General features: G+C 35.7%; 1 protein-coding gene across 1 annotated transcript in view; it reads right to left on the bottom strand.

Annotated features, from left to right (window-relative positions):
* Nucleotides 1–19,834, bottom strand: part of CAMKMT (calmodulin-lysine N-methyltransferase) — a gene marked incomplete at both ends in the record, with an annotated part of 220,940 nt that overhangs the window by 197,973 nt on the left and 3,133 nt on the right. Inside the window, 2 exons of the mRNA XM_082306402.1 lie at nucleotides 7,863–7,927; nucleotides 17,456–17,622. Of these exons, the coding sequence (XP_082162528.1) occupies nucleotides 7,863–7,927; nucleotides 17,456–17,622 (232 nt within the window). The remainder of the gene's footprint in view (nucleotides 1–7,862; nucleotides 7,928–17,455; nucleotides 17,623–19,834) is intronic.

Below are 19,834 nucleotides of genomic sequence, written 5' to 3'. Positions count from 1 at the left end.
TTGAAAAATTATTAAAAACCAGAGGATTTTATTTAACTGTACCGAGACTCAATAAGAGTATTTAATTTGTCAAGCTAAGTACATGAATAATATTTCTGCATTGGATTTTCATCTGGTCACTGCTATGTACATTAGTTTTCATCATATGTTTCAGTCAGAACTATCATCAGACAAAAAATTTCAAATGGATATATTATTCACCAAAGGTTTCAAATTCTCATTTCCAGAAATACTTTACTCAAAATAGTTTTGTTTGAATGCAATTCTGTGAATTGATGCTGAATTAAGTTGAAACCTTTCATCCCAACATTTTCAAAAGAAGGTACGAGTTCATCCATTTGAACATGATTTTTTACATGAAATACAACGCAACTTTTTAAAAGTTCTCTAAAAAGACTTGAAACAAAACCAAAACAAGATGCAAGTTATGCATAACATTTCAGTTACATTTGTATGGAGAAAACGAAGAACAGGAACTGTTCTTGCTACTTCCACACTACAGCCACTGCTGAGACTATGTTACAATACAGAGAAATGCCCCATCTGATGTGCAAGTCAGATCCCATCAGCAACTTTGTTGAACAGAAGGTAGTTACTCAAGGATGTACTCCAACCATGGCATTTCTTGAGCATGTTTTGCACCTCATACCTGCACTTTTGTGAAGAGCAGCACTGAAAGCATGGCTAGAACATGGAAAGTAAAAGGAATGGTGAAAACAAAAAGAACAATTACAAAGAAACATGCAAGTTGCACCCAAACTGCAACAACCTGCCGCCCATTAAGCTAAATGAAACTAATTTGAAACTATTTATTTCAATTATGCTCAAATTTGAAATATTTTAAGAGGAAACTCTACAATGCACTAAAAAACTAAGCTTAGTTAATAACATAGTACATCTTAAAGGGATGCTTACCATTGTTGTCCTACCCTATCTCAATTAAAAAGGTGATGACGATAAGTTATCTAACGTAAAAGTAAAACCCATGAAATTAATTAAAATAATTCATACTCTTCTCCTTCTACCAATCTAATTTAAGGTGTTATACCCTATCTTCAAATTGTTTTAATTAATTTAAATTGAAAGATCCAACTTCTCATGATAATCCATTCAGAATACATGGAATACTTTCAAAAATGCTTCAGGTTACAGAAGGTCAACACCAGTGCGTAAAGTCAGACTAGCACGAGTAGTACACTTAGAAACATACTTATGCCAACAATTTTTATAAAGATTAAGACAATAGATCTGATGCAAAAACCCAGCTAATCAGAGTGCCGAAGTACAAAACATTGCTTAGCAATACAGAAAAGTAACTACAGTTGCTCTAATAGATGCATATATTTTTACCAAAAAGGTTCTCATTGGAATGTCCTGAACAGGAGAACCAGTTATTACAAAAACTTCAAGCTGACCAAGGAAGAAAGAGGGTACTCGGAAGAGCTCAGCTGGGCTTCTTCACCTCTCACTTCTCTGAGCTGGTGCCGTGTTTGAAAGTAGAGGCACAGAGTTAGGTTATGGAATGAGTAGTAGAAAAAAAGAAAATACTTCAGAGGAAACAGATGCCTGACCACAGTCATGATTACTCTTTTCACATATAGGCTCCTGATAAACAGAAGATTTTAGTGAGTGGGGAAAAGCAGAAGATTGCAGGGACAGTACTTAAAACAGACACATCACTGATGTTCCATCAGACAACAGTTTCATAAAAACAATTCTGGTAGCAAGAGTAATTTAAAAGGTACCTGCTTCTCCCCATATACTTATTTTCTGCTCCATTCCATAAGCTTTATGCCAGTTATGTCAATGTGACTGCTTGGGATGATGCTGTAAACTGAATCAGTGAAGTGAATTGGATGGGGGAAGGGAGGGAGGAAACAGCTGGTTTTTCTTAACCCTGATCATGAAATGTTTTATTTAAAAGGAAGCTGCATAGTGAATAGTAAATTGTAGGTATCATAAATATGATATTTCATTCAAAATGACATGTATCGTTGCTATCCAAACACTCTCCTAGTCAATTTATTTTTCCTTGAAGACTTTTTCAAGAGGGTGTGAGGTTCTGACACGGTAAACAATTTCAAACTGCCACACTGGTGGAACGAGAAAAGCCTCAGAAGACAATGAGTGGCAATTTCTTCAGGTGAGAACACCTACTGAGGCACAGAGAGGCAGGAAGCATATTCAAGTTGGTGTGCTTTTCACCACAGAAAACACAATGTTTCCTCTAAAAAAAGGGGAGAAAATTCCACAGCAGCACCTGAAAAATGCAATCTGCTCCCTTGTTGATTCTAGGTAATGCTACACGAAATACAGGAGCACCTCTGCTGCCATAAAGGATGCCACCCTATACTTTTCCCCAGGTAGCTTGATGGTATCTATCCTTCCAGGCATGATAAATCAGTAGCTGCCACAATGTCTCCACAGAGGAGCTCAGATATCTTTGAGTCACACAGTGAGAGCTCTGAAGAAAAAAGCAGCTCTCTGAACACATCCTCATATATTACTACCAGGAAAGAGACACCCCTCTCGTTCTAGTTATTTGAGAGGAAGGAAGAAAGAAGGAAAGGTTCTTTGTTTTAAAGTAGATTTTTAATTTTTTAAGCAAATACAAAGAAAAAGAAGTTACACAATTACCAGTTATAAATAAGCATATTTTTAAAATTAATACAATCTGAAAAAAAGAAGTGAAAACTAAAAGGAGAAAATTCATTTATTTATATTTTTTTCCTCAATATGATTTTCCAAAAAAACCATGATATGGACTTGAAATTTAAGAAAAATCCTTCTCTCTTGTTATTTTCATGAAAAATATAATATGAAGGGGCAAAAATATTCTCCAATTTAGCTAGCTCATTTATTGGGGGGGCGGGGTGCACATTAAGAAACCCCTGCATTTTTCCAATATAAAACTTGTTGTAGAGACTGGAATTTCTAAACGTAAAATTAGCTCAAACAAAAACAGTTCTAAAGATGGCAAGTAGGTGTTTTGTAACAGTAGCTATATCCAGACACTATATTTTCAGGAAACTATGCAACATTTTCCAGCAATAAAACACTTTTTAAAAAAAAATTCAAGAAAACAAGTGACTATGTAATTCTGCTTTTTCTGGATTTCGCATAGATTACCTGTTTTCCTGTATAAACAGAGGCAACAGAATTTAAAGCTATCCTATTTACATCTGCCCCAAACTGAAAGCTTAAGTCTTTGCAGGATCTGCTTGCCTACAGCAGCCACAACTTTGGAATATGTGCCTGAGTAGCTCTACAACTGTAGCACCCTCTGCTGCTTTTTTAGTTCCAAAACATGTAATTGTACACTCAACCAAGTAGAAAATAAAATTAATATGTATTGAACATGTTGTTTCTTGAAAATGGTTACATTATTAACTAATGCTATGTGCAGTTTACAAGAAAATGTTTTGCTATTACATATAGTATATTTGCAATTTTATACTACTTGAGCACTCTGGAATATCTTGTTTCCATGTTAACATCAGGTAGATACTAGATGAAAATCCCAGAACATGCTGTTTTTCACTGCTTAAAAGTCTCCTTTACAGACACTCTATCTTGCTTAGACTGGTGGCAATTAGTAAAGAGGGCCCCAATATTTTGGCCCTTGATCATTTAACTTAAACATATAGATAATTTGAAATTATTACTGCAGGGATATAATTATACAAGCATTTCAGTCATAACTGCTTTCTCCCACTAGGAAAGGCAGGGGAAGGTGATACTCTCAAAAGCTCGTTCTTGCAGAATTTTCCTTGCTTTTTGGACAGTCTGTTGCAGAAGAGATTTTTCTTCTGCAAGGATGAGCATGGCATGTGGCTCCTGGAGCCAGCTGATGCTTTCCCACAATGCCACCACTGAACCTTCTGCCTGCGATCCATCAGTTCTTTTAAAGGACTATCTTAGGACTAGAGATGGTCTCAGGATGTACCGTCTTTTTAACAGATGGCATACTGTTGTCTAAAACGAACCGACTGATCCTTTCCTTCACTCCAGTCCTCTTTTCCCTGCCTCCTGTTTATGCATAGAATTAAAGTGGAATGAAGTGCACGTAGCACCGCATCCTGTCTGTGCGGAGAATTCATTTAGAGTTTTCATGGGCAAACTGCTCTCTCACAAAGGATAAACAGGAGAGAAAAAATTTTCACATTTTTCTGAAAGTGAAAACCAATTGTAATTTGTGGTGTGAATTTTCATTCACAGTAGCAATCCTACAATGAAAATGCATCTTTGGAAATCTTTTTGAAAAAGAGAGCGTACAAGTGTAGGTATTGTGTTTGAACAAGACATTGTGCAAAGGCAACTTCCAGAGTTAACACTTGGGACCCTGCCGTATGCCATTTACAGCTACTGCAGTTGGCTCCACTTTCGTCCCTAAGTCTTACTGATATAAGGCAGCACTCTTGGAAGTAGTCACAAGTATTCCTCAAAAGCTGCTTATTGATATTTTATATAATGCTGCCAGCTAGTGGCACATCTTGTACTGAGTTGATACTACTGGGAATGTAGAGAAAGTGGTATTAACTAGAGTCTGCTCTACCGCTCTTCTTTTGATGGTGTATGGTGATGTGCCTGTTAAAGACCATAAGCAGAAAGATCAAAAAGTGAAACAAAAAGACCATAGAAATGGTCCCTGAAAGAGCTTGTTTTAACACAAGGTACTTAGGAACATTACTAGAAGAAACAAAAAAACTCCCCCCAAAACCACACAAACCATGTTATTTGAAACAAATGATTATGTTTAAAAAGGATGTAATATGCAATGTTTCAGTTTTTACAAAATCTAATCTGTTTAATACACAATTATTTCATTATCTAATAATCTCTAGCAAAACATTAAGCTTCCTGATAAATACTCAGAATGACAGCCAAGACAAACACACAGAACACTAAAATATTTAACTGTTTTCTGATAACTCAATCTGAATTGTTTAAGTGAAGTTTAGTGCCCAGTAAATAAATTCTAACTAACTATGCAGTGTGTCCTAAAAGAACATTAAACTCTATAACTATTCAATGGGTCCTCTCACAGAGCATGCTACTGTAGATGGGACTGATAATATGTTCAATACCGGCTAGCTGCATTAGTATTAGGTATTAGAAGAAATAACCTAATAATGTTAAAGACCATTTTAGAAACGTTTGGGGTTATTTTTTAGGGTAGACTATCATTTGATAATATGAAGTTCTTAAAGAACGCCAGAGCAACTGTAAAAAAATAGTCGACCTAATTTTAGAAATACTACAACTGTAGGTACCTTTGGGGGTAAATGGAGGCAGGATTACTACCTACCATTTCCACTGCGGATTAACACATAGAGAGCCAAGAAATACACAGAAAAAGGTCAAAGAAAGAACCAATTCAGATCAAAGGATAACAGGAGTGTACACAATTCAGTCAGGTATGATCCAAATAGAGCAGCTCAGTAAACACATGGTTGGGGGAACTTTACTATGATGGTCTGACTGACACATAGTTACTCTGGCTTGGACACTGGGGACATTTACTCCACACAGGTGGTAGCAAAAAAGTATGATTATTACACTGCAAGCCAGGACTGCATGCTGCCAGAAGATAACTATTTGACAGTTACCCTAACAGAGTGTAATCTAGAGTGCTTAGTAAAATGGGCATAAATCAGCAATATGTACATCAATACAGACAGACACTTACAGACACACACATTAAAAAATGGGGAAGCGGTGAATCTGGAAATTACTTAGCAAACACTGTATATAATAGCACAGCATGAACCCTCAAAGCAATACTGAATCCAAAAGGACAAATGTGAATCTTTGTATATACAGAGAAGCAGTAAGAAGAACTACAAATGTCATATTACTTCTGTGTTAGGACTGGTGTTGTGCCTATTAGAGTATAAGTCTTGTTCTACCATCTGCAATCAATAAGAAAGTAGCTGAAATACTGGAAAAAGTTAAGAGAAGAGCTGACAGCACATCTATCAATAGGGAAGCATATGAAAACTTTAGCAGAGTAAATTATTTGTGTTAACAAGGAAATTTGTGTAGATTGATCACAATCTAAGTACCCACACAAAGAACAAAGATTAAGAAATCACGTGACCATGTTTAACAGAGTGAGGTACACTGTCTTGATCCACTATGTGAAGCACTTTTAGCAAAAAAAACCCAAAGGATTTTCTCTGCTGTTCAAAATGAATACCCAAGTTGTTATCTAATCAACTAATATAACAATATTTTTTCTGGATCCAAAACCCCAGTTTGGATTTTTTTCCTAATATTTTCCCTTATTGAGAACAGTTTATGAGAATAAAGTAACTTGTTATAAAAGTCCCTGTAGCTTCCTATTCTGAGAATCTACAACATCAAATCTCTCTAAATGCCTCCCGTAATTTAAGCAAAGCATTTTCTTCCAGATCCTAAATGTTTTTCCCATGCAGCTCATGAAGCCTATATCTGTAGCTCATCAACCATAATTACACATGTGAGTTTTCTTTCTCAGCCTTAATATTATTAATTCGAATATTCATATATCCCTTAGATACAATTTTCATTCAGAAATCAGAGAACAAATTTCTCTTGGGCAACATTTAAAGAATATATCCTGAAGTATTTTGTGGCAGGACCACAAAACTATCTTCAATATTCAGAACTGAATGAAAGCTAGCAAATTTTAAAAAGGAGAGCACCGAGTTTACGATTATTTTTTTCCTTTTGAAGGCAAAAGTTTATTAAATAAATTGACCTTTTTCCTAATGAAAAGCCAATGTTTATTGAAGCATAGCTTTGGAATATTAAGACTGGAGTTTTGAGATGAAGCACATATATATCAGAACAGTTTCTGAATCACTGCTTCGATAGGGAAGAAGAGGTATGTGCACATTTCTTAAATATCTGGCAAACTTACAGAGATCCCCCCAACTTTATTCTATCAGTTTGCTTGTTTGAAAACAAACCAAGCAACTTGAAAAATAAGGCAGAATAATCAAACAAGAATTATACTTATATCTGTAAACATTAATTATATAATAGTAATTACTCATTACATCAAAAATATTTAAATATTTTGGCTCAGCTTCTTTTCCATGATCCACCACAATTTTATAATGCAAGTCCATTAATAGCATAGATAATTTTATTAATAAGTATACTAAAGGAGAGCCATACTGGGTCAGACATTGAAGGTCCACTTACGGCTCATCTTGTCTCAGGTTAATGCAGGCAGTAACTGATGCTTAGACAAGAGTGAAAGATCAGGACAAACATATCATCCTACTGCCCCATTAATTCTCCTAACATCCAGCACTTCCTATGCCATAAGTGATGTCTTTATATTAATAGTGAGTTTTTCTTGCACAATTTTTTCCCCTTTGCTTTTTTAATTCATGTCATGTTCTAGGATCCAAAACACTGGGAAGGAATTTCACAACTTGACTGTGTGCTTTCTTTTGTTTTTCTCTGGTTTGAGTTTGCCCTCTCCAAGCTAGAAGTATTGTTTGCTTCCCATGTTCTTGCACTGTTGTTCCTCAGATAGCCACTGCTGGCCACTGGCCCACACAAATCAATGGGCTAAACTAACTTTTTGTCCAACCCAGTTCAGCTGCTCTAACGTTCCCGCCACAGCCACAGAACCAAAAATAACCTGCACTGGGATGACTTAAGAGTGTATCCACAAAAGCAACACTGCTACACAAAACAGTGTAACACATAAAACACTATGGTAGATAGCTCTGTATCTCTCACCAGAGTAATGGTGTTTCTCAGCTAAATGAAATGGTTATTGAGGGCTCATACAGAAATATTTTATAATGATACAATTAGACTTCTATCAACATAGTACTATATTTAAATAAACAATGACTTACAGACATTCCCTGTGTTGTCAAAACTTGTAAGAACATCTTTAACATTTAAGAGTCCGTTGTGAAATCTGGAAGAAAACATAAACAGTGACTTTACCAACATATAAACAATCAAAAAAAAGCAAACCATCTTGCCTCTTCAGAAAAGAGGTGCACTGCACACGTCCACTTCTCACAAACCCCTTTCACAGACAAGTAGCAAAGAGGTACTACAGTAGCCACCAGGGGGAAAACAAGGGGACAATTTTAAAGTTCCATCACTGAAATCCATGACCCAGGAACAGGTTTCTTGGAAACAAACACTTTATAAAAATGAAAACGTTTCCAAAGAGCATCAATTTTTGTTTAGTTGTGGAAGTCACATACAGGAAAGGAAGAATTTTGGTAAAGCGATTTCTTTGAAGAGGAAAAACAAAAGGCTATTTTTTAACAGCAGCTGTACACACACTCCTATTTTCTCCCACAAAATCAAGAACACTTCATTTAATTAATGTGAACAATGAAACTGATTAATGTGTTCAGTGAACTGCATTATCTTTGGTTTTACATTTGCATAACCCAAGTGAAATAAACATTCAAAACTGAGCATAATAAATTAATTAACTGAATTCCACATACCAACTGCAAATTTTAGAACACAGTGAGCAAAGCACTGACAGCAGCAGAAAGAACATGCACCAAAGTTGAACAAAAATTTGCCTAAGAAGCTTCCTCTGAATGTTTCAGATGTCAGGCTATCTGGATTCACACACAAAAAAAGCAACTAAAATTTTTTTAACTATTCTGAGCTAGGCCCAAAATGAAAAAAATAAAAAACCTTACACTTTACAACAATCAGATCACATAGCTGTTTTACAAACGCATTGAAAAAATCTAAAAAGAATTCAGCAAGGCAGTAAAATACAAACATACAATCTTTTAGTAATGTTTCAAATATAGCTTCTAAGGCTGTTTAGCAACATGCTAATTTGAAACACTGCAAAAATGGAAAAAATCCAACAACTCTAGCACCGACAAAATTAGTTCTCATTCTCTCAGCTTTTCTTTCCTGAAGGAAGATTGTTGTAAGAATGAAAAAAAAAAAAAAAACAAAAAAACCAAAAAACCCAAAAAACCCAACCTTTTTGCAAAACAGAAATTGTACATTTATAGTGCAAAAAAAGCTATTATAGCTTCTGATAAGCATAAACATTAAATAAAGAAACATTTAAATGTTACATTTTGAGAAGCACTAAACAGCAACTAGACTAATTCTTAAAAAAACAAGGAAAATCAAATGGAAATCAAGTCAACAAACTAAAATGAGCTCATAAACAGGGGCAACAAAATACATGAAAGATGTTACAGAAGATTCAACTGGATGTTACAGCTCTTCTCCCAGCTACATAAAAACAAACCAAAAATACATTCCTTAGCTGCAGTGAAAGCCTACAAGAATTCTGATGGATCATGTGGACTTAAAACACACTTTTTCTTCTTTTTTTGGCAAGTTTGTTTTCAATCAGATTGGACAACCGATGCAACAGAGTTAATTCAAGGGAAGTGACAATAAAGTGGACAGGATCTGTAGTTCTGCCAACCACAGAGCTGCCCTTTACTGTCCCCTGCTGACTCCTTAGCACCTTACAAACTCCATAACTGTGCCTATGTCTGACAGAGTTCGGGTCTCTCAGACAGCTGTGAATGTCTCCTCTTCTAAATGAATGTAAGATGGGGGCGGACGGAGATGCTGAGACAATAAGGAAGCATTTTCATCTTTGTTGGCAGGTAGATTAGTCCTGGGATAACATGCTTTGGTTGGGGTTTTTTTCTCCCCTCAATTTCTTTATGTACGTAGTCCATATATAAAGGAGATTTATCACGCAAATCCCGAAGTGAAGCAAACAAAGATGAGGATGAACAATTTAGCAATCCAGTACTTGTAGTTCAACAGAATGCTATGAAGAAAGAAAAACAGAAGTACGTGGTGTGTCCTGGTCTAGAAAAGAATACAATTATTTATAGACTTCAGGATCAAAAGGTAGACAAAGGCAAAAAAGAGAATTGATACAGCCATAGCACTGGCTTTAAAATTATCACCAAACCAAATTTCAGGCTGTTTCCAAAATAATGGTTTATAATTGGAGATGAGAAGTGGACAGCTCTGAGTACCTCAGCCTGAAGAATAAGCTAAGATTCCACAACAGATGCATGCCACACACCTATTGTTTTTGATGTTGTCCTAAAATTTTGGTGATGTTTTATTTAAATCAATGAATGTTCTTAATCTACATTATTATTTTTGGTACACCCCGTTTTCATTAAGGATCAGTTCTTCCTCTGATTATAAATCATTCTTTCCACAATTAAAATCGCCACACACAAATTTCAAACATATTCTTCCATGTATTATCCAGTGGCCAAAAGCTTGTGGTGTCCAAGTACAAACACAACACACCCCAATGTTTGCTCTCTTGGCCAGCAGAGGCATTTTGCATAGGCACCCTTTTCTGGCTGCCTGCAACATTCAAAGTCTTTAACTCTCTGTCTCAGCAATCTCTTTCTTGCTTTCACAAATATTGCTCATGGCAAGCAAATACGTGAGCCATCATTTAATGATGAGAGGACCTCCCCCTTCTCCTCAGTCTTCCAGATAGCCACTCCACACTCATCCTGAAACAGGACAGGGTTTAACAGCTGCTTTCTTTAGTCTGATCAGCTTAGGAAACCTTCACTGAACAAAAGCAGGGAGAGAGCTCAATCTCCTAGAATGAGAGGAATAGCCATTACCTCAACAGTGACCTGGATAGCAAAGCCGCTCTCATTTACTCAAAAAAACACATCTCAGGTCTTAACTATATTACCATTATGGACTATGTTAACACTACTCCACATTAGTAACAATGAACCTTTGAAGTCAATTAGCATGATAGGAAAATACCCCTTCCTGCTGATAAAGCTTTTTCTCCCTACACCAAGCTAAAGAAGCTGCACTTAAATTCCACTGGTAACCATGTAACAGTTAGGGAACGCAAACAGTGAAGAATTGAGCATAACTCCTATTTCAGACAAGTTTTAGACTGAGGAAAGCAACGTGCCAACAGCTGATCTACTTGTGAAAGGCAGAGCTCAGTGAGACACACTTCCAAACAGCAATAGCCAGAGGTTTCTCCATTTGGAGGACTGTATTTGTAGAGCCTGCAGACAACCTCTGCACCAGCTACTTCCCAACTCTTTTCCATCACAGATCTGACTTGCGGACTAAAAGTTACATGCACCTGTAAATACGGGTATTCTCTAACAACAAATTCTGCCATAAATATCATGCTACTCAGTCTTGCACCTAAAAAACACAGCTTCTAGTTTGGGATCCACTGCTCTGTAACAGCTGCTGCTTCACTGTCCCATCCCATCCGCTGCTCCTCCATTTCCAAGCCCAGAGAAAACTGCCAATACACGTCACATCTTGTCCCTATGAATGCCTGTCACGATCATAGCTTTCCACAGCATGTCTTAAAAACCACCCATAAAGAGTTTTTAAGTGTCATGCACTGAATTATGAAAGTCAAGGAAAGGAATCACAGAAGCTTGTGGTTAAATCCCAACCCCAAAATTCTCATAAATTTCCACAGGCATCTCAAAATAAAGAACATTAGTAGTCAGTGCTTTGGAATATGTCATGAATATTGTACAGTTCAAAGAACTTCAAAGATGTTCAAGGCTGTGATTGCTCAGATCAACAAAGTACTTCAAACAAGTATAGGTAAGCATCATGGAGAAAGTGAATTTCAGGCCAGCGGGGTTAATCTGATCCACAGTGTTCTTATTATAAGTCTTCAAGGTACAATATTCAAAAATTTCTATGGCTGAGACAGTAAGTTATAGAAGACAAATCTATGAATGATAAACTAATTTAACTCACGTTTCTTCGGATATGAAGCAAAGCAAAATTCCTTACTCTGGACTACGAATAAATCAAATTTGGATGTATAAATAAAGTCAGAGAAAGAGAGACAGAGAGGTATCTTTAAAATATATTAATGTTCCTTCCTTTCCAATTCAGGCAACACCAATGGCAGACTTTTACATACATTTATAAATAGCTGTAGACAGTAGAATAAAAATAATCCCTCAGTAGCTCCCTATTAATGTATGCTTTTCATCAACCATAATGTTCCTTTTCTTCTTTTATATTATTCTTCAACTGAATGAGGAAAAAATAATACAAATAACTAAATACATATATAAACTTTAAAAAACTACAAAAACTAAGATAGACTACGTTTCCATATAATACTCAAAAGAATAAAAACCACAACACATCGCCATACATTATTAACCTGGATACAAAATAGAACTACAATATTTGTGGAAAATGAAAGACAGAATAGGGGTGAAAAAGTTACTGCTAAGGGTACTTTACAAAAACGCTTGGTGAGCGTCACCATCAATTGTCATTGCAGCCCAGTAAGAATCTCAGAGTTATCTGCAAACTTTGTTTTTTTTCTGGGCCAGAGTATAGCAAACCGACATAACTCCTCTCTCACTCCAGTTCAAGATCTCTGCTTAATATGGTAAGAAACCAAAACAATGGCTTCTTTGACTACAGATTCTTTTTCCAAACACACACATCTTGGGCAATAGGATGGAACAGTCTTAGTTTCATCAGTGAATGAAAGTAGTATGCTACCAAATTACTTTTTATCTCTTTCCTCAATTTCCTCCTTCTGTGGCCAAGCCTTTATGCTGCTAAATCCACATGTTGTTTCTTAGCACGCAATAAGTAGAAGAACGCAAGTTTATCATATCTGCATAAATTGTCCATAAGGAGTAGGCAATATTCCTTGAAATCTGCTTCCCTTCATTTTTTTATGTCTATCCCTAAAATAAAAATTCATTAAAACTTCAAAATGTTAGTAGCAGAAACATCCTATAGGAATAGCTGATGGAATTCTCTCCTAAACCATCTTCTAACACACCACTTGCCACAGACAAATAACATGCCTCTCATTTCTAAACCGAAGGTCTAGAATCATCTAATAATTTCTTTCATATTTTTATCTAAAGGTTCATTCATATTCAGAATAAAGGCATGACACCTTGCAAAGAACACTTAACACTCTTTACAAAGATTTAACCCTTCCTGTAAGCTGCCAACAACGTTCTTTTCAGTTCTGCATTTTAGTATTTGAAACACCAAATGACTGATCAATGGAAAATATTTTACCACAGAAATAACTTATTTCTTCTCTAATTGCTTAAAATGAGCCTACAATTTTAAAGTAAATCCATATCCTGAAATAAAAAATTTGAAGATATTGATTGCTCCTTTTTTAACTCTAATAAAAGAATAATTTTCCTGTCTGAAAGACAGACACCGTCTCCACAGTGAGACACTGCATCTTTATGAGCTATAATCACTTCATTGCTAGAACTATTCATACAAAATTTAAATTTAAAACCATAGTCCTAAGAATAGAAGGATTTAAAAATGCAATATTAAATAAACATTTTAAAATGTCTCTACTTACTGTATAGCTTCCTATCACCAAGAAAACACATATTTAGCACATGCATAATTTTTAACAGCAAAGTGAAATACTCCAAAGTTAAAAAGAACTTGAACAAAGCTAACAAATAAACATGAAAGTTTTATGAATAAAAACATCTTTTTAATGGAGAAGAGACCTAGGCGGCCAGATAATATCTGTAATGAAAGATATTTTTTTCCACTGCAAGCTTGCAAGAAATTTCACTCAAAATGAGGTTTATATTTTTCATCTGCAGACTGGATTACTCAGTTTACTGTATCCAAATCTGAATGTGAAAATTGCAGCAAGATTCCTGCTTGGACTGAATATGTCTACGTTCTCCATGTTAGGTTACCATAAACATTCAGCCCGGTTCCCAGGCTGACTTCCTGTCAGTCTAGGGATTTACTTTTTAACTAACATTAATTGCAAACAACACTAGAGAGCAATATCATATATGTAGCCACCCAATTCCTATCATCAAGACAAGGATGTGGTGTGTAGGAGCATCAAATACAGTACAAATCCAAATGAGACTAGACTAATCAAATGAGATTCTGGGTTATAACACAAGAAATTTCATTCTGACACATCTTTCACTGCTAACAAAAATCACACTCATCAGACACTCATTTCCATAGCCCAGAGCTACCGTGAAGCACCTTAGTACCTATACAAACTTCCAGAGACCACCATCCACCATGTATTGTGAATCTACATTTCATTAAGCACACTAGAGAGCACTGTTTAACCAGAAGAGTTATGGGGATTTTTAAAATGAGTCAATGAGGTTGTCACCTCAAGGATCTAGTCAAAATGACACGTAAATCCAGCTTAATTTTTTTAAGCAAAAATTGCCTTATATTGGTGCTTCTGGCTTCCTGCTTTGGAAGATTTGTTATTAAGAGTGATTCTAAAATAAACTAGTGACAAAAAAACATGGCATAAGCTCTTCTTTCCTAAATGTGAATCCAACCTGATTTTGGTTAGAAAAAAAGCAACTTATTAAAACAAGCTGCATTGAGAAGTTCGGAAAAGCATGCACAACACTGGTAGCTCCTACTGAAGCTTCTACTTGCCTAACAAACTGGTCCCCAAGTGCCTCTAGAGCAGTAATTCCAGCTAGGTCATAGCATATCTGAATATACAATTTGATCAGTCGTGATAGCCCTTGAACTGATATAGCTTGACCTTTATACTCTTTGCCAAAAGCCACTAACAACCTTATGAACTTTCTTAAGTATTTAGTCTTGTCAAGATGTTAGCTGACAACCCTTTTAACATCCAACATATGTAATGAGCTTTCCCAAGAAGATGTTAATGCATAAGGAAGACATATGTAGATGAAAATTCAAAAGCACTTTTGTCCAGATTTTAGAGGGGCCATAGCAACATTTTTCCTGACAAAAAGACACAGAAAAAGGCTCTCCTACTCAAGCACATTGTTCTGAGTTTACCTGACTGATGTTATTGTTAATAACATGCTAATAATATACTCTTGTTATCTTGTTAAAATTGTTTCTATTGATGAAAATAATTATAATTAATATTTTGCCAATGGGAGGAGAAAAATGAAGGGAAGACTGTCAAGCATACAGAGGATCCTTAAGTTTCCAAGACATGATCAGTTCTCAAAGATCCAGGAACACCTACTCCAAGATTTCTAATCTTCTAGACATGCAAGTTTCAGCGAGGAGAACTATTGCTCTATTATGTATGTTAAACTGTTATGTTTACCCTCCTAAATTACTGCTTCGGCAAAAACAGAGAAAAACTATTTAATACAGACTTAAGGTAAAGCAGATTTTTTTTGCAGGGTTTATACTTTGTCCCTGGCAAAATGTACAGCGAGTTATTTTCTTCTTCCCTTCTTCACCATCCTGCAATATTCTGAAAAAATAAGTATATGCTATCTATTGCCACTACTTCAATATAGAGAGAAAACATTTTAATATAGAAGTGTAAGTAAGTTCTGACCATTATTCCTACAACAACCAGTGATTACTGCTTTTATAGATCACTGAGTATCTTCTAGAATGGAATAAATTACAGGGAAAAAAAACAAAAATAAAAATCCCCACCAGGAGACAATCTCCCTATTCTCCTCAACATACAGTTTTTGAAACCCAATGTGAGCCTGCTCCAGCACAGAAACTGTACATTTCCATTGGCCAAGCTCAGAGGAACATAAAAGGTTAAAACAAAATCCCCACACTTAGAATACTATATAATGATCACCAATAATAAAATCATGCATGAACAAACATGCTTGTTCGCAGTCTACAGTTTGAGCTGTGTCCTATTATCAGTGAAGCTACTATTAGCCAAATAAAAATGCCAAATAAAATGATGACATGGAAAAGTGATGGAAACAGAAGTACACAAATATCAAATGTCAGAGCAAGATCAGCCTGACTTTCCCTTGGCTTTTGTACTGCAGGCACAGGTGAACCTTAGCTCGCCTCCTACCTTAAAACTCGTGTAACTAGTAAATCAAGTAAGTGATGCCGAGCGTTGCAAACCATGGCAGTGAACTGAGGAGACTGAATGAAGACGTTCAGGACTGCAGCATAAAGGATTGCAGACTGGCTCAGCCTAAATTCTACCTAAACACCTTACATTTCCCGTTACCAGTGTGCCTCTGAAGGCCTAAAACCAGGGAACAGAGACACTGCACAAAGAGATTAGGTAGACTGTGAGCATCTGGATGAATCTGTAGCATTCCCCAGCAGTTCACTGGAAAAGTCCATATGCAGAAAAAACACTGTACTTACCTTCTATTACAAATAGGCAGCATTTTCAAATGGAAAAGTTTCCTTTTGAAGCCTTTTAGCATCAATAAGTATAAGCTTGGAAAATGGAAAATTAAGGTTTTATAAAGCTCTAAACAATTTTGTATTTGACTTTTCACCCAGCTGCAAATTTAAGGCAACCTGCATGTAGTGTTGTGGGGTTGGGGTTTTTTTGTTTGGGTTTTTTTTGCTTGTTTGTCTTCTTTTTGTTGTTTTGTTTTGTTTTATAATCTTGCAAAAATGTCACAGTTAATGATGGTCACTTGTTTGTGTTAGATCTTAGTTTCTAAGATTGACTTTAATTTAAAGGTTCCAGTTCAATAAAAATGCACTTTACAATTTTGATGACTCAGGCTCTCCAGAATATTCTCTACTGTGCACAGAACGCAAAATCCTACACCCTCAGCAGGGCTAATTAGAGGCTGCAAAACAAGTATTGATTCAGGGATGCTTAAGTTACTGTTGGAATAATACCTGTTGAGGCAAAACCAAGTTATAGATATGTACAAAACTGAACAAGGAAAAGGAGACCAAAGCAGGAGAAAAGGAAAAAAAAAAACAAACCACATAGTAATGAATGGGAGCTATAAACTTTTCTGTTTTGCTAAAGCTATCTCAGTAGCTTTATTCATTACACTCTTTCACAGGATTTTTGGGGGATTTTGGGGTTTTTTTTGGTTGGTTGGTTTTGTGTTTTGTTTGTTTGTTTTTTAATACAGATATCTCTATTTGTTTTACCTGCTCTATTATAAAACAGATTTCTTCATTAGGTATAAATCATTTCTGTAGTAAAAGGAATTTTTTTATTCTTTTGTTTTGCAAATTGGTTACAAATTATCATTGAGTTTTACAAGAACTATTAAAAAGAAAATTGAATAAAATATAGATCACTACCAAAAAGCTTTTAGAACTTTATGAATAACATCATGTCATTAAAATTTTTATTAAGATTACAAGTAAATGTGTTCAGGTTTTTTTTACATCCTATTTATATCACAAGGATGTCAAAACAGAAAGTTATTAGAAATATGTAATAAATGCTCATATTTGCATTCTGTTATAGGCACAATCATCAGTATTTTCATTCAAGCTGTGGCACTTCAATGAAATGTACCAAAAAAAAAAAAAAATCAGACAAGCTGCTTACTGTAACAAACAACTAAAAATAACATCTAATAGTTTATTTGTAAACTATGCCCTAGTTACACAAAACACTGGAAGAATGGCTAATGAGTTTTATATTTGAGGCCCGTACAAGATCTTAGGAAGTACTTAAAACTTAAATGATAGTTACCTTAAGGACACACTATATTCAGGATAAAAGATGCTTTTGTACTGAACCCAGGTCCCAGTTTCCTCTTCTGTATTCTGGTTTTCTATTGAAAAGAGTTTGAACGATGCAAACCTTCTTACAGACACTTGTTGGAGATGCACATCTTTTAAGTGCTTTTTCTTCAAAACCTTTGAAATGAAGAACAAATTAAATATTAAGAATAAAACTTTCAAGAAAAGAACAAACACAGGCTTATTTAACTGAAGAGGCAAGTCTGGAATCAACCATAATAGATATGCTATTAGCTAATAGATATGAATAACTAGTTCAAGCATGTCAAGCCTGAGAAAAATAACAGTGGTATTGATGGTAGGGGTCAAGAGAATGGGTTATGAATTTACTATGTCTCAATAACTGTAAAGCAAATATACTGTGTTCACAAGTACACAAAGTTGCTTTTTTAACTCCCACTCCAGCAAACCCATGCCAGAATTAGAGGCAGACTGGGTTCTTCCCTATTCTCCCATCAGCACCACAGTGAAAGTTTCACAGACAAAGCAGTGCCCTCACCAAGCAATTTCTGTGCCACTCACTGTCCCTATAGATGGGGAAAAAAACCACCAACAACAACAAGAAAAAAAACCCCCAAGGGTATCTTCTGTAGAATTTAAATGACTAAACCCAAAACATGATCCTCAGGTGCTCGAGTGATATGTGGAAACATGGGCTCGCTGTCCTGCATAGTCCGCTGCGCTCAACTGTCTTTGGGGAGTGAGGTATCAATGCCTTCATGCAAGAAAAGCCGGCACCCAGCCCCATTGAGCTGTATCATTGCACAGAAGACAACTAGCGTTTCCCTGCCCGACAAAAAGGCTTATTCTATAGGTCAGTGATGTGGAAAGAAAGATGTCCTGGGTTTAATTTCTTTCTCCTAACACTGGACAGAATACACAGACGATTGCCATTGCATTTTTAAAATGAAGGTGCATAAGCAGTCCACAGCAATGAAAAAAAAAACAAAGCAGATAATAAACTCATCACTATAAATAGATAGAACTACAAGGAATAGCTCTATTGAGTAGGAGAGCACCACAATATACTTTTTTGCCAACTAGAGCTAAATCTGAAGTCAAATGAGAAATAGCTCTCCAGAATTATGAAACTTGAAATGGAAGCTTTGCCTATGGGATGTGTACAAGAAAATAACGGGTCACAGATTTTATTTTTGCTGCACCCAACCTTTGCTGACCGTGCTTTAACTGGAAATGCACTCACATCCAACAGCCTTACAATTTGGTGCCATGACCTATTATTTTGCAGGATACTTGGAAATACTACATATGTGAGCAGAGCAATTGTATTTGCTATGCTGTTAGTTTCTAACAGCAGGTCTGATGCATCAGGCTTATTGCTTTTGGGTCTATTTTCATCAGCATATGAAAGGCACAGGCATTTTCGGCAAAGTATTAAAACCAGCTGTGTCGTGTCCGCACTTTCTTCTACTTTTGTAATACATGGGAAAAGCACACATATGAAGGAAATCACAAAAACATCAAAACAGGAGAACCAAATTAAAAGACTAGCAGAATTAAGACCTTCATATAATAGTAGCATGCCTAGAAACAAAACAGACCCAACTGACAACTAAAGAAAATGACCAAGATCTAATTTTCAGAAAAGTATGTTGTTTTGGGGCTTTTTTAAAAGCAAAGGGAAGCCATTACTAACAGGAAAAAAAATCCAGAGTGACAACACTTTTCAGTTTTTTGTTCTACAGAGATATCTTCTAGCCACTCTGTAAAATGCATTCTCTGGGTTAGCAGAAAATCTCACGAGCATTTGAGTACTCAAAAAAAACATTTCTCCCACAGCCTCCAACTAAACTCAAGAGGTCTAAGATCTGAAAATTACAACAGCAGGTCAAAGCTTTTAAAAGCCTAACTATAACTGAGAAAATAGAGCACAAAAGAAGAATACATTACACTATTTATATCTAACTCTGTATTTTTATATAATTATCAAAATATTTTTTTCCTCGAGTCAGTTCCTAAAAGCATCACAGTTGTGTTACAAGCTACAAAGATATGTTGCTTATCTCCTCCCTCAGTAACTTTCAGCTAAGTTTTCCTGCATATTTTTATTTTTAAAAATTCCAGAAGCCTTGTTTCACTCTCTTCAAGATCTTTTTTCAGTACTGAGAGGCCCTTTCTTTTGCAAAGATCTTTATAGATGTACACAAGTGTTGGGCTTGTACATGGGTCATACATACAAATATTATCTAAATAATTAATATTTTAGGTTCTGTAATGAAAGACTCTCTTCCAAAAATTAGGTCTTAAAAGAAAAAAAACACCAAGAACAATGATAAAAAAACCCCAAACAATGCAAGCTCACACTGTT

The sequence above is a fragment of the Platalea leucorodia genome (assembly GCF_965183815.1).
Source record: "Platalea leucorodia genome assembly, chromosome: 3".
Taxonomy (NCBI): domain Eukaryota; kingdom Metazoa; phylum Chordata; class Aves; order Pelecaniformes; family Threskiornithidae; genus Platalea; species Platalea leucorodia.
The sequence above is the reverse complement of the archived record's forward strand: the minus strand, read 5'-3'. Positions and strand labels throughout refer to the sequence as shown.